The sequence below is a fragment of the Oncorhynchus mykiss genome, chromosome 20 (genome assembly GCF_057628025.1).
Source record: "Oncorhynchus mykiss isolate SJ-2025 chromosome 20, ASM5762802v1, whole genome shotgun sequence".
NCBI lineage: Eukaryota > Metazoa > Chordata > Actinopteri > Salmoniformes > Salmonidae > Oncorhynchus > Oncorhynchus mykiss.
Genome location: NC_143041.1, coordinates 18105318 through 18117614, shown reverse-complemented (window position 1 = coordinate 18117614; position 12297 = coordinate 18105318). Strand labels below are relative to the sequence as shown.

Here is a 12297-nt window from a genome sequence, read left to right as displayed (position 1 = left end):
GAAAGCACACACTTCTTCTCTCTCATCAATATTTGTGGACACAGCTGTCGGATTGAAACCAAACTCAAAATGTGACACTATTCTGGGAGGGACACGGACACACACACACACAGCCTTAAATATGGTTACTGGACTGAGGGAGAGAGCACGCTTCTCCCTCTCGCTCATCAATATTTCTGGACGGTCACCTAGACAATGGCGCGACAGTTTCTAAATAGGCAGAAAATACAGAGAGAGTACAGGACTACACAAAGCTTTCTTTAGTGATGCGAGAGGGAGAGGAAGGAGACGAGAGAAGAGAGGATTGATGTCTGGTGGAGTCGTCACATTAACATTCAGATTACCTCTCCTGGTCGTGCGCCACGCGTGAGCCAAAGTGACAACTTAATGAGCAATGTAACCCCGAGGCTCAGCGAACCTTTCTTTTGGTGACGGAGTTGTTCTGTCTTAGTCCGATGGGTAATAGTGCGGAGGCAAATTGAACTGCAAGAAGACGCAGGAAAAAAAAAAAAGAGTCCTACAGAGCGGCGTTGGCCCTGTCAACATCATTGACTCACCTGGGCCCTTTTCAGAGGCGTTGGGGTTCTCTCGCACTACACTGACGTCTCTGGAGGCTAAACACGATGCTGACCCGGGCCATGTTTGTGGCACAGTCGCTTATATACGGAGATCTGCGACACGGACAGTCACTCACCAACAGTCAGAACTTGTTCCTCACCCGTCCATCCTGGCTCAGGGTGGATAAGAGAAAGTAGACCAATCCAGTTCAGAGAACTATCCTCAATGTTTGCGCCAAACATTCCATATAATATTTCTTTTTTTTTAATGTTCAACAAACTGAGTTTGTAGAATTTTGTATGGGCCATCCTTTCAAGCCTAACCCAGACCCTACTATAGGCCTACCACACTAAAGGAGACAAGATCTGCCGCTTAGCGAATCAGTGTGCGGTGTGGCAGTGAGTGTGAGGGGGAGCTTAGGAGGGAGGGAGAGTGTTGAAGGGTAATGAAATTGTCAAGCAGCATCAGTAAAGTGGAGGAAGAAGGTCAGGCCCATCGCAAGCATGATTAAAAATTGGTCCTACACTCGCGCCGTGAGTAAATGACTACCAGCGTATGCTTTTAAAGCCCGCATGGCGGAGGCAGTGGGTTGCAAATACACCGGAGAAGCTTTGACGAGAGAATATCTGTGATGATCTGGGAGGAAAGGAGCGAGAAAGAAAGACTGGAGAGTGAGCCGGAGAGAGCGAGTGAGCCGGAGAGAGCGAGCCGGAGAGAGCGAGCCGGAGAGAGCGAGCCGGAGAGAGCAAGCAGGGGAGAGCTAGCCGGAGAGAGCGAGAGCGAGCCGGGGAGAGAGAGCGAGCGTGCGAGCGAGCCGGGGAGAGAGAGCGAGCGTGCCGGGGAGAGAGAGCGAGCCGGGGAGAGAGAGCGAGCGAGCCGGAGAGAGAGCGAGCCAGAGAGAGCGAGCCAGAGAGAGAGAGAGCGAGCCAGAGAGAGAGAGAGCGAGCCGGCGAGCGAGCTGGAGAGAGAGAGCGGAGAGAGCCGGAGAGAGAGCGAGCGAGCCGGGGAGAGAGAGCGAGCGAGCCGGGGAGAGAGAGCGAGCGAGCCGGGGAGAGAGAGCGAGCGAGCCGGGGAGAGAGAGCGAGCGAGCCGGGGAGAGAGAGCGAGCGAGCCGGGGAGAGAGAGCGAGCGAGCCGGGGAGAGAGAGCGAGCGAGCCGGGGAGAGAGAGCGAGCGAGCCGGGGAGAGAGAGCGAGCGAGCCGGGGAGAGAGAGCGAGCGAGCCGGGGAGAGAGAGCGAGCGAGCCGGGGAGAGAGAGCGAGCGAGCCGGGGAGAGAGAGCGAGCGAGCCGGGGAGAGAGAGCGAGCGAGCCGGGGAGAGAGAGCGAGCGAGCCGGGGAGAGAGAGCGAACGAGCCGGGGAGAGAGAGCGAACGAGCCGGGGAGAGCGAGCGAGCGAGCCGGGGAGAGCGAGCCGGGGAGAGCGAGCGAGCTAGAGAGAGAGAGAGAGCGAGCGAGCTAGAGAGAGAGAGAGAGCGAGCGAGCTAGAGAGAGAGAGCGAGCGAGCTAGAGAGAGCGAGCGAGCGAGCTAGAGAGAGAGAGGAAGCGAGCTAGAGAGAGAGAGGAAGCGAGCTAGAGAGAGAGAGAGAGCTAGAGAGAGAGAGAGAGAGCGAGCGAGCGAGCGAGCTAGAGAGAGCGAGCGAGCTAGAGAGAGCGAGCGAGCTAGAGAGAGCGCGAGCGAGCTAGCGCGAGCGAGCTAGAGAGAGCGCGAGCGAGCTAGAGAGAGCGCGAGCGAGCTAGAGAGAGCGCGAGCGAGCTAGAGAGAGCGCGAGCGAGCGAGCTAGAGAGAGCGCGAGCGAGCTAGAGAGAGCGCGAGCGAGCGAGCTAGAGAGAGCGCGAGCGAGCTAGAGAGAGCGCGAGCGAGCTAGAGAGAGAGAGAGCGAGCTAGAGAGAGAGAGCGAGCGAGCTAGAGAGAGAGCGAGCGAGCGAGCTAGAGAGAGAGCGAGCTAGAGAGAGAGCGAGCGAGCGAGCTAGAGAGAGAGCGAGCGAGCGAGCTAGAGAGAGAGCGAGCGAGCTAGAGAGAGAGCGAGCGAGCTAGAGAGAGAGCGAGCGAGCTCGAGAGAGAGCGAGCGAGCTAGAGAGAGAGCGAGCGAGCTAGAGAGAGAGCGAGCGAGCTAGAGAGAGAGCGAGCGAGCTAGAGAGAGAGAGCGAGCTAGAGAGAGAGAGAGAGCGAGCTAGAGAGAGAGAGCGAGCGAGCTAGAGAGAGCGAGCGAGCGAGCTAGAGAGAGAGCGAGCGAGCTAGAGAGAGAGAGAGCGAGCGAGCTAGAGAGAGAGCGAGCGAGCTAGAGAGAGAGCGAGCGAGCTAGAGAGAGAGCGAGCGAGCTAGAGAGAGAGCGAGCGAGCTAGAGAGAGCGAGCGAGCTAGAGAGAGAGCGAGCGAGCTAGAGAGAGAGCGAGCGAGCTAGAGAGAGAGCTAGAGAGAGAGCTAGAGAGAGAGCTAGAGAGAGAGCTAGAGAGAGAGCTAGAGAGAGAGCTAGAGAGAGAGCTAGAGAGAGAGCTAGAGAGAGAGCTAGAGAGAGAGCTAGAGAGAGAGCTAGAGAGAGAGCTAGAGAGAGAGCTAGAGAGAGAGCTAGAGAGAGAGCTAGAGAGAGAGCTAGAGAGAGAGCGAGCTAGAGAGAGAGCGAGCTAGAGAGAGAGAGCTAGAGAGAGAGCTAGAGAGAGAGCTAGAGAGAGAGCTAGAGAGAGGGCAAGAGAGAGGGCAAGAGAGAGGGCAAGAGAGAGGGCAAGAGAGAGGGCAAGAGAGAGGGCAAGAGAGAGGGCAAGAGAGAGGGCAAGAGAGAGGGCAAGAGAGAGGGCAAGAGAGAGGGCAAGAGAGAGGGCAAGAGAGAGGGCGAGCGAGCTAGAGAGAGGGCGAGCGAGCTAGAGAGAGGGGGCGAGCGAGCTAGAGCTAGCGAGCGAGAGCTGGAGGAGGAAGAAGAGAGGATCTGGGGCATCAGCACACTGCAAGAAGAGGGAAATATTTGGGGGCTTGAGAACAGGTTTCTCACCTTGGATGGATCACAAACAACTGTCTGCTGCTACTGTGCTTGGTATCCTTTACTGGTCTGTAGTCTTTTACAAAACCTCAAGGACAGATGAATACGACTCTGGCTACAGTTGCTGTTGAAATACAGGAGAATACTGCAGAGGAAACACATTTGTGATCATATTGTCAGTACGTTTTCCTCAGCAGCATTTCCGAGCATTGGCAACGCCATCCAACTTCGTGGCTTTATTGATTCAGATTGATACAACAACAAAAAGTCCAAGGAACTCCAGATAGTGTGAAGCAATGCGGAGAACAACAAAGGGTCTCCCCAGGCACACTCGTTCTTCTGGCCATAATGTGCTCCGCCTGCATATCCTCTGCTCTAGCAGTGGGGATGATTATGGAGGAGCGGGGTGGTGTGTGTGTGCGGGGTGGTGAGACAAAGAGAGCCAGAGAGGATTGGGGGGGAGGGGGGAGTCTGAGCTGTGAGGAGAAGCATGAATGAGGGCGATGGTGACGGCCCTACATGCATAACCCGGGCCTGCAGGCCTATAGACCTTCACATCCAGCTTGGACCAACACTGCCACCCGGTGGCCTGTCTGCACACCGGTTTATTTACAGCAGCCTTGTACTAACAAGCTCTGCATCTTCCGCTAGCAACATACATGGCAACAAGACCTTCTGGCAAACAAGACCAAAAGAGCCAAATCAATAGTTGTCATCTCCGACAAGCATTTAGGGTGTCTAGTGTTCAGTGAACATGCGACGTCATTGACAACATCTAACATTGGCTTTCAACGCATACCGACATGTTGCTGCCTGATTTGAGCTGTGAATCCGTATGCTATTTGTCCCAATTAAGCTACTGTAACACACCCACGTAAATGGAGCATCACAGCCTTGTGCACTGAAACATTCAGCCAATACCTTCCGGGCGAGTAAAGCAAGACGTGGCCTGTCCCTCTGTGAGGAGACGAGCACAGGCAGACAGGACGGCCAGGCTTAGCAGGGCTGACGTAGCTGCTCGGAATGAGGGTTGAGGTGATGCCTGAGCATAACGGATGCTCCCACGCGAATAAGGACAGCAGGAGAGGGGACTGACGCCAGCATGGGGATATTAGTTCCAGGAGCCCAGCACACTGTCACTTCTCTGTCTTAACACTCCACTGGCTCCTGAAGTGAATGAGCATCAGGTCCTCCGGCCTCCGTGTGTGTGTGTGTGTGTGTGTGTGTGTGTGTGTGTGTGTGTGTGTGTGTGTGTGTGTGACTCTACTGGTAAGTCCCCACAAGAATAGCGAACAAACAAACATTTGACCAACTGGGGACATTTTTGTTACAGTTTCGTCCCCACAAGGTAAAATACTATATCTAGGGGGGAGGTTGTGTAGAAGTTGTTTTAGGGTTAGAATTAGGTTTAGGAGCTAGGGTTAAGGTTAGGGAAAATTTGATTTTGAAGGGGACTGAATTGTGTGTCCCCACAAGGTTAGTTATACAAGACTGTGTGTGTGAGTGTGTGTGTGTGTGTGTGTCTGTCTGTCTGTCTGTGGCATGCGTCAAAATCACCATTGGCCAGCAGATGGTCGTGTGAATGATGTTGGGTGGATAGCCTTTGCCACACACCGATGTAATAATGAAAAACCTAATCAAATACCTCAGCCTTGCTCTCACATAAGGCAGCATGGTTCAAAGTTATTTAAAAAGGGCAGCGACTGTATTATGACAGCAGGCTTCCTGCACTGTCTGCTGGAGCGAGGCAGGCAATCAAATAGCTCCGGCTGAATTAGTCATGCCTCCGGGCCGGTGCTCTAACTAACACGCAGTCCCACACACTCCTCTCTCTCAGTCCCTAGCGAAGCAGCACTCCTCGCTCTCTCAGTCCCTAGCGAAGCAGCACTCCTCTCGCTCAGTCCCTAGCAAAGCAGCACTCCTCTCGCTCAGTCCCTAGCAAAGCAGCACTCCTCTCGCTCAGTCCCTAGCAAAGCAGCACTCCTCTCGCTCAGTCCCTAGCAAAGCAGCACTCCTCTCTCTCAGTCCCTAGCAAAGCAGCACTCCTCTCGCTCAGTCCCTAGCAAAGCAGCACTCCTCTCGCTCAGTCCCTAGCAAAGCAGCACTCCTCTCGCTCAGTCCCTAGCAAAGCAGCACTCCTCTCGCTCAGTCCCTAGCAAAGCAGCACTCCTCTCGCTCAGTCCCTAGCAAAGCAGCACTCCTCTCTCTCAGTCCCAAGCAAAGCAGCACTCCTCTCGCTCAGTCCCTAGCAAAGCAGCACTCCTCTCGCTCAGTCCCTAGCAAAGCAGCACTCCTCTCTCTCAGTCCCTAGCAAAGCAGCACTCCTCTCGCTCAGTCCCTAGCAAAGCAGCACTCCTCTCGCTCAGTCCCTAGCAAAGCAGCACTCCTCTCGCTCAGTCCCTAGCAAAGCAGCACTCCTCTCGCTCAGTCCCTAGCAAAGCAGCACTCCTCTCGCTCAGTCCCTAGCAAAGCAGCACTCCTCTCGCTCAGTCCCTAGCAAAGCAGCACTCCTCTCGCTCAGTCCCTAGCAAAGCAGCACTCCTCTCGCTCAGTCCCTAGCAAAGCAGCACTCCTCTCGCTCAGTCCCTAGCAAAGCAGCACTCCTCTCTCTCAGTCCCTAGCAAAGCAGCACTCCTCTCGCTCAGTCCCTAGCAAAGCAGCACTCCGCTCAGTCCCTAGCAAAGCAGCACTCCGCTCAGTCCCTAGCAAAGCAGCACTCCGCTCAGTCCCTAGCAAAGCAGCACTCCGCTCAGTCCCTAGCAAAGCAGCACTCCGCTCAGTCCCTAGCAAAGCAGCACTCCTCTCAGTCCCTAGCAAAGCAGCACTCCTCTCAGTCCCTAGCAAAGCAGCACTCCTCTCAGTCCCTAGCAAAGCAGCACTCCGCTCAGTCCCTAGCAAAGCAGCACTCCGCTCAGTCCCTAGCAAAGCAGCACTCCTCTCAGTCCCTAGCAAAGCAGCACTCCTCTCAGTCCCTAGCAAAGCAGCACTCCGCTCAGTCCCTAGCAAAGCAGCACTCCGCTCAGTCCCTAGCAAAGCAGCACTCCGCTCAGTCCCTAGCAAAGCAGCACTCCTCTCAGTCCCTAGCAAAGCAGCACTCCTCTCAGTCCCTAGCAAAGCAGCACTCCTCTCAGTCCCTAGCAAAGCAGCACTCCTCTCAGTCCCTAGCAAAGCAGCACTCCTCTCAGTCCTTAGCAAAGCAGCACTGCTTTCTCAGTCCTCTTTAAAAGAGAGTAGCACAGGAGTCCTTCATTTTTCAAAGCTAATCTGAAGAAACCGCGGCGAGGGAGCGGGGCCTGATCATGTCACAATCGCAGGCCAAATTAAAGTGATTTGACTTTAATCATACCCCCGCAGATAGTCATAATACATTTAATTTCCTTCAGGAAGGCAATTCCCTCAGCGTGACGGGGAGCTGCAGACGCGACAGTTTTAGAGCTGGGCAGCGACGGCGTGGTTCTGTGTTAGTGCATTAGCACCTCTCCGCGACAGCAGGAGGCCTGCGGCTCCAACACTAACCAGGGGAACTGGCTGCCTATCTGCCTGCCTGTCTGTTAGCTAGCATCCCACATCTCTACAGTCCCTCACAGTCTCTCCTTTCTCTCACCCCATCGCCCCCTCCCTCTCTCGCTCGCTTGTGTTCAATCCCTCTTTCCCAAAGTCTCCCCCTCGTCTCTCTAACACACACTCTTGTTCGCTGCCCCTCTCTTCCCCCTCCATCTTGTTCATTCCCTCCATTTCTCTATAATGAGTTCACTGCTATCTTCAAAGTCCGTTTCCGTAAATGTGGTTGGAGGCAGGCAGAGGCCAAAATTGTGCTCCATACCGCATGACCATGCGCTGCCCAAATGTTGTAACAATGCGGAGGGCTCTGTATATTTCCGCGTTGACATGATTGGTTGATGGTAGGTGGGGGCGGGAGGTCCAGTATAAGCACCAACTCACTTCCTTGACAACAGCTCTGCGAAGTGCAATAAGTAGAAATGCCTTGACTTCTGCAGAGGCCGTAATCTCAGTAAATACTCTACGGCCACCGCAGGCGTCGGATTTGACGATGCAGCGCCTTTTAGGGTGGTGACACCTTTTGTGGAAAACTACCCTTGACAGTTCAAGTTCAGACTGCAGGGAAATTAACTCCACCTGATGTTCCTGAATAGTAAAGGAATCTCCTATATTGGATTTATTTCTGTTTAATTGTCTGAATTAAGTTTTGGCGCTTTCAACCACTGCCTCCGGTGTCAGTACAGCATTTTCAATAAATAGAAACTAATAACATTGCTCATCTTCCCGACACATTTACTAACAGTAATAGCCTATTGTGTGTGGATACACTTGCTGATCAATGCTACCCTCTAGCTTGATTCTTCTGCACTGCACAGAGATAATGTAAAAGCCTTCTGTTCAGAGTGCAGCCGTTGCAGTACTTACAGTCTCCTGTAGAGGTCGCCCAAATACCACTTTCAACATAGGCTACCAAACGATACGCACCAGTGTGTTTATGGCTCTGATTATTAGCTGCAGTCAGATATGAAAAGACTATGAGATCCCAATCCATGAGATGACTATGGGCTAATGTTTTTAGATTATATGGGGTCACACAACTCCTTGACTCAAATGATTACAACTTGCGGACAACGTCATATTAATATGTCTGTGCAGTACAAAGGTGTGCTTCCTGGAAAATCCCCACATTATCAGACTAAATACAGCCTAACCCGGATCACAGTAAGAGGCGGATTAGCTGCGTTGGGGGGGGGAAAAAACACAGTATTGAGAAAAAGGATAGAGGCAAAGAGCTGTGAACTAAGAACCCAAAACAGCTTTTAGGAGGTGCTGGCCCGTAAAGGAGTTAACTTCCAACGGAGAAACAAAAGCAAAAGGAGCTAAACCAGGTCTTTTGCATGACCAAGCAAAAACAAATGCCTGGAAATGAGAGCTGCAATGTGTATTGGAGCTTGTCTTCCAACATTACCCGAACCAAGGAGAGGTGATTCAGCACTTTTCAGAGAAGTGCTTTGTGTCCTGAACTTGGGTGGTTTCAGAGATGGGACCCACTGTCTGAGTCACTGACTTATTATGAGCCTCCAGGAATACAAAAATGAGATGGTTAAAAAAAAAAAAATGTACTTTTTGTTCCCATATTTTCCTCCATATAAAAAGGGAGTTCCTCTGTTATCGATGAGAGGAGAAGGGTAACAAGCTGCTCCTGTAGGCCACGTCACACAGTAATAACTACACTGTCATCCTTCCGCTTGCCTCTGGTACTGAGGCTGCGTCCTCCTCTCTGGCCAAGTGATAGGCTGCTGTGAAACAGCAGGGAAAATCACATGGGGCAACAGCCAATGAGTTCCCTCAAGGAAAGATCATTGAACGGACTCTTTGGCTGGAACCCAGGAAATTGGGTTCTTACTTTCGGGAGGCAGAACAAGGCCCTGACTCCTTCCTTCCTTCCTTCCTTCCTTCCTTCCTTCCTTCCTTCCTTCCTTCCTTCCTTCCTTCCTTCATGACTGATCTGACACTCAGAGATTGGTGAAATCAATAGGCTGGAGACCATGCGATCACTTTCAGATCAGTGATGAGGAAGGAAGGGTGTATTTTAAAAGCATTCAATCAGATTAGAGGAAACTAGACAACTACGTAGCTGTGTTGTACAGGAGCAGAGTGGCACAGCACAAGGCAAAGGCCCTGCCTGCATACAGTACACTGGGCAGAGAAATAGCAGCACCATTGAAGACCTGTCTTGTAGGTCAACGTCCTGAGTATTGACGTCAGATTGGGGACAGTGAGATCCCGTGGGCAGGGAGTCCACACAGAAACAGTGCCCGGCAGTGAGCTCATTTAGGTCAAAGCCAGCAGGACAACCCTTGCCCCTCTAGAATACAAATCACCCAGGAAATTCCATAGAACGGAAGTACTTGCCAGCAGCGGGGAAAGTGAAACGCTGACTATTAATAAAGGTGTGTAAATTAAAGTTAAAGTTAAATGGGCAAAGGTTAGGCACATTATGACAGCCAGCGGGGATTAGACAATCAGTAAAACAGAAACACATATCCTACTCGTTTTCCAACACACGCGCAGTGGGGATGAAAATCACTTTATTGGTCAATTTCGCACAAGGTCCAACCGAAATTTGACTTCGGCTTTTAACCCACCCACACACATTACTAACCGAAGTACTACTGAAGAGCGACGCCTACCATTCCAATGACGAATTAAATCTTAATCCATTCTGTTGAGAACTGTCAATTCCATAGAATGACATTCTTCATGGTCAACTCACTAGAAATGTTGAATACGTTTTATTCTATCCAGATTTACCATGCTGTTGAGGTCTGAGTTGTAGCTCCCACAGGGCTGTGTGGTGGTCCCCAAGGGCTCCAGACCCTCCTCGTCCCACATGTAGGTCCCCCCCGAGCCGGAGTCTGAGGGAGACAGGTCGAGGGAAGAGCCGAGGGGGTAGTCTGCACCCCCGGACAGGGCCTGACTAGCACGCCGAGACAACGCCCCTAAGCACCCTCTACCCCCTATAACAGAGAGGAGAAAGAAGAGGTTTTACTCACCTGCTACCTAATCACTGAGGGATATCTGGTTCATTTGTTTTGGTTAGTATCGTATGTCATTTAGGGCCCATTTCCCAGACACAGATAAAGCCTAGTCCTGGATTAAAACGCATCGCCGATGGATGTTCTCCATTGACAGTGTTTTCTAGTCCAGGACTAGGCCTAATCTGTGTCTGGGAAACCGTCCCTTAGACTTTAAAGTCAATTATTTGGATTAATGTGAAATCTTACCAGTGAGTCCCATTCCGGCCCAGTCTACACTGTCAGAGAGGAAGCTGTTAAGGCCTGCCATGGAGGTGCCACCGTGACGGTGGATGAGGTCGGCGTTGTCATCATCTGCCAAGACAGAGTGTGATTGGTCGAGCCCTCCATCACGGGCAGGGAGCAGCAGAATGCCTTCTCCTCCGTTTCCCAGGTTGTCAAAGTCGTCCATGTACTCCTCGCTGGTATCGTTGCGCTCCAGGGAGGAGGTGGAGGAGAGGGACATGTCCTCCAGGCCTTCTCCCAGGGGACGCACCCCGCTGGGGGCCGCAGGCTCCTCTTGCAGGCCTTCCGTTAAGCACTCTGGGGTGCTCCATGGGCTGTCAGTGTTACTGGATGGGTCTGGGGTGACAGGGGGCGTCTCCACCGAGTTCATCCTCCCCTCGCTTTCCTCTGTGTTGCCCTGGACCTTCTCGGTGGAGGTGGCCAAGATGGGGCGAGGCTGCTTGATAAGTGAGGGCCGTGTGAACCTGTATCTGAGGGCCGAGGGCCTGGTGTTGCAGGAGGCTGAACTGGGGAGTAAGGAATTCCTCAGTGTGGTGGGGGGCAAGATGCAGCTAGCTGTTCCCACCACAGCCCTGCCTGGTGCTAGTCCATGTCCACCCTTACCGAGGTGTAGGCCGTTCCCTCTCCCCGCACTACTCAGCACAGGTGTCGGTTTGGCCAGGGGAGATGTCTTGACCAGTCGGGACTTGACTAGAGGCCTGGGCAGCTCCTTGGCCAGCTCTGAGGCCCTGTTGAAGGAGTAGGAGCGGATGATGGGCGGCTGGGTGGGGGAGGGGATCCTCTTGACGTGGGTGAGGCTCCGGGAGCGCACCATGTTCTCCTCCGAGGCGGTATCCAGGCTGTCGCTGGACTGGGAGTGGGACAGGCTGCTGGTCAGGTTGCTGTGGGGGGAACCACAGCTCTGGCCCCGCCTGAGGGAGCCATTCCCAGACCCAAACCGTCCATCACCACCCGCCTGGCCGCTGAGGCCCGCTTTGCCGTTGCAGAGACTCTGTCCAGACAAAGCCTGTTTGGGGATGGCCCCGTGAGGCCCAGTTTTGGAGGGTATAGTTCTAGGGCTGTTGGAGGATACCACAGAAGCACACCCCCGTACCTTAGTCGTGGCAGGCATGGCGGATGGCTTCTTAATCTCCCGTACCGCCGCTGGTGAGGGCTGCGGTTGTTGGAGGTGATGCCCAGCTCCAGTTCCACCCTCCTCCCCCGAGTCCACCCCCCTCTCCACAGCCTCTCCTCCTTTCCCCTTCAGAGAGGAGGGAGGGGGCATCCGCATTGTCCCGTTCTGCCTGGTGGTGGCAGTGGGTAACCCTTTGCCAATGATGCTGGAAACGGGTTGGTGGCGGGTCCCATTGGTCAGTGGGGCGGTGGCAGCCACAGCCGCGGGGCGCGAGCCAAACTTGGGCAGCCTGGAGACCATGGTGGGCACGTTGGGAACCGGATCTTCCATCAGCTGCCTGCTGGACCATGGGTGTGCTGGGCTGGCTTGAGCTGTAGAGAGACGGGGGACAGGAGAAGGACAGAGAGAAATGAGAGTGAGAAGCAAGAACAAGAGGAAAAAGAATGAGAAAGGGGAAGAGAGAACCAAAGCGGTGAGAACATGTCGTGCTAAGATTAAAACACCCCCAAAACATGTTATTTCTAAACACAAATGGACATTTACAGAGGTAGACGTGAAAGAAACTGTCCAGTGTTTCTTAAATATGACCTATAATTCATTACAATATGAGTGAAAAATATGCTTTTGTGTTGGAAAGATGTGGGTGTACCCAACAGAATGGTGTTGGCGTATAAAATCAAATGTTATTTGTCACATGCGCCGAATACAACTGGTGTAGACCTTACAGTGAAATGCTTACTTACAAGCCCTTAACCAATGACGCAGAGTAAGAAAACGCTAAATAAAGTTACTTCTTTAACTTTTTAAAGTAAAAAAAGTAACGAGGCCAT

At 53.0% G+C, this 12297-nt stretch overlaps 1 protein-coding gene across 7 annotated transcripts in view; it reads right to left on the bottom strand.

Annotated features, from left to right (window-relative positions):
* The window catches only part of LOC110499014 (serine-rich coiled-coil domain-containing protein 2), an 88149-nt gene that overhangs the window by 49961 nt on the left and 25891 nt on the right, over positions 1-12297 (bottom strand). For all 7 annotated transcript variants that reach the window (XM_021575813.3, XM_021575811.3, XM_036955856.2 and 4 more), the window contains exons 2-3: positions 10318-11838; positions 9845-10050 (exon numbers count right to left, since the gene is read on the bottom strand). In XM_021575813.3, coding sequence (XP_021431488.3) covers positions 9845-10050; positions 10318-11797 — 1686 coding nt within the window. In that variant the 5' untranslated portion in view covers positions 11798-11838. The remainder of the gene's footprint in view (positions 1-9844; positions 10051-10317; positions 11839-12297) is intronic.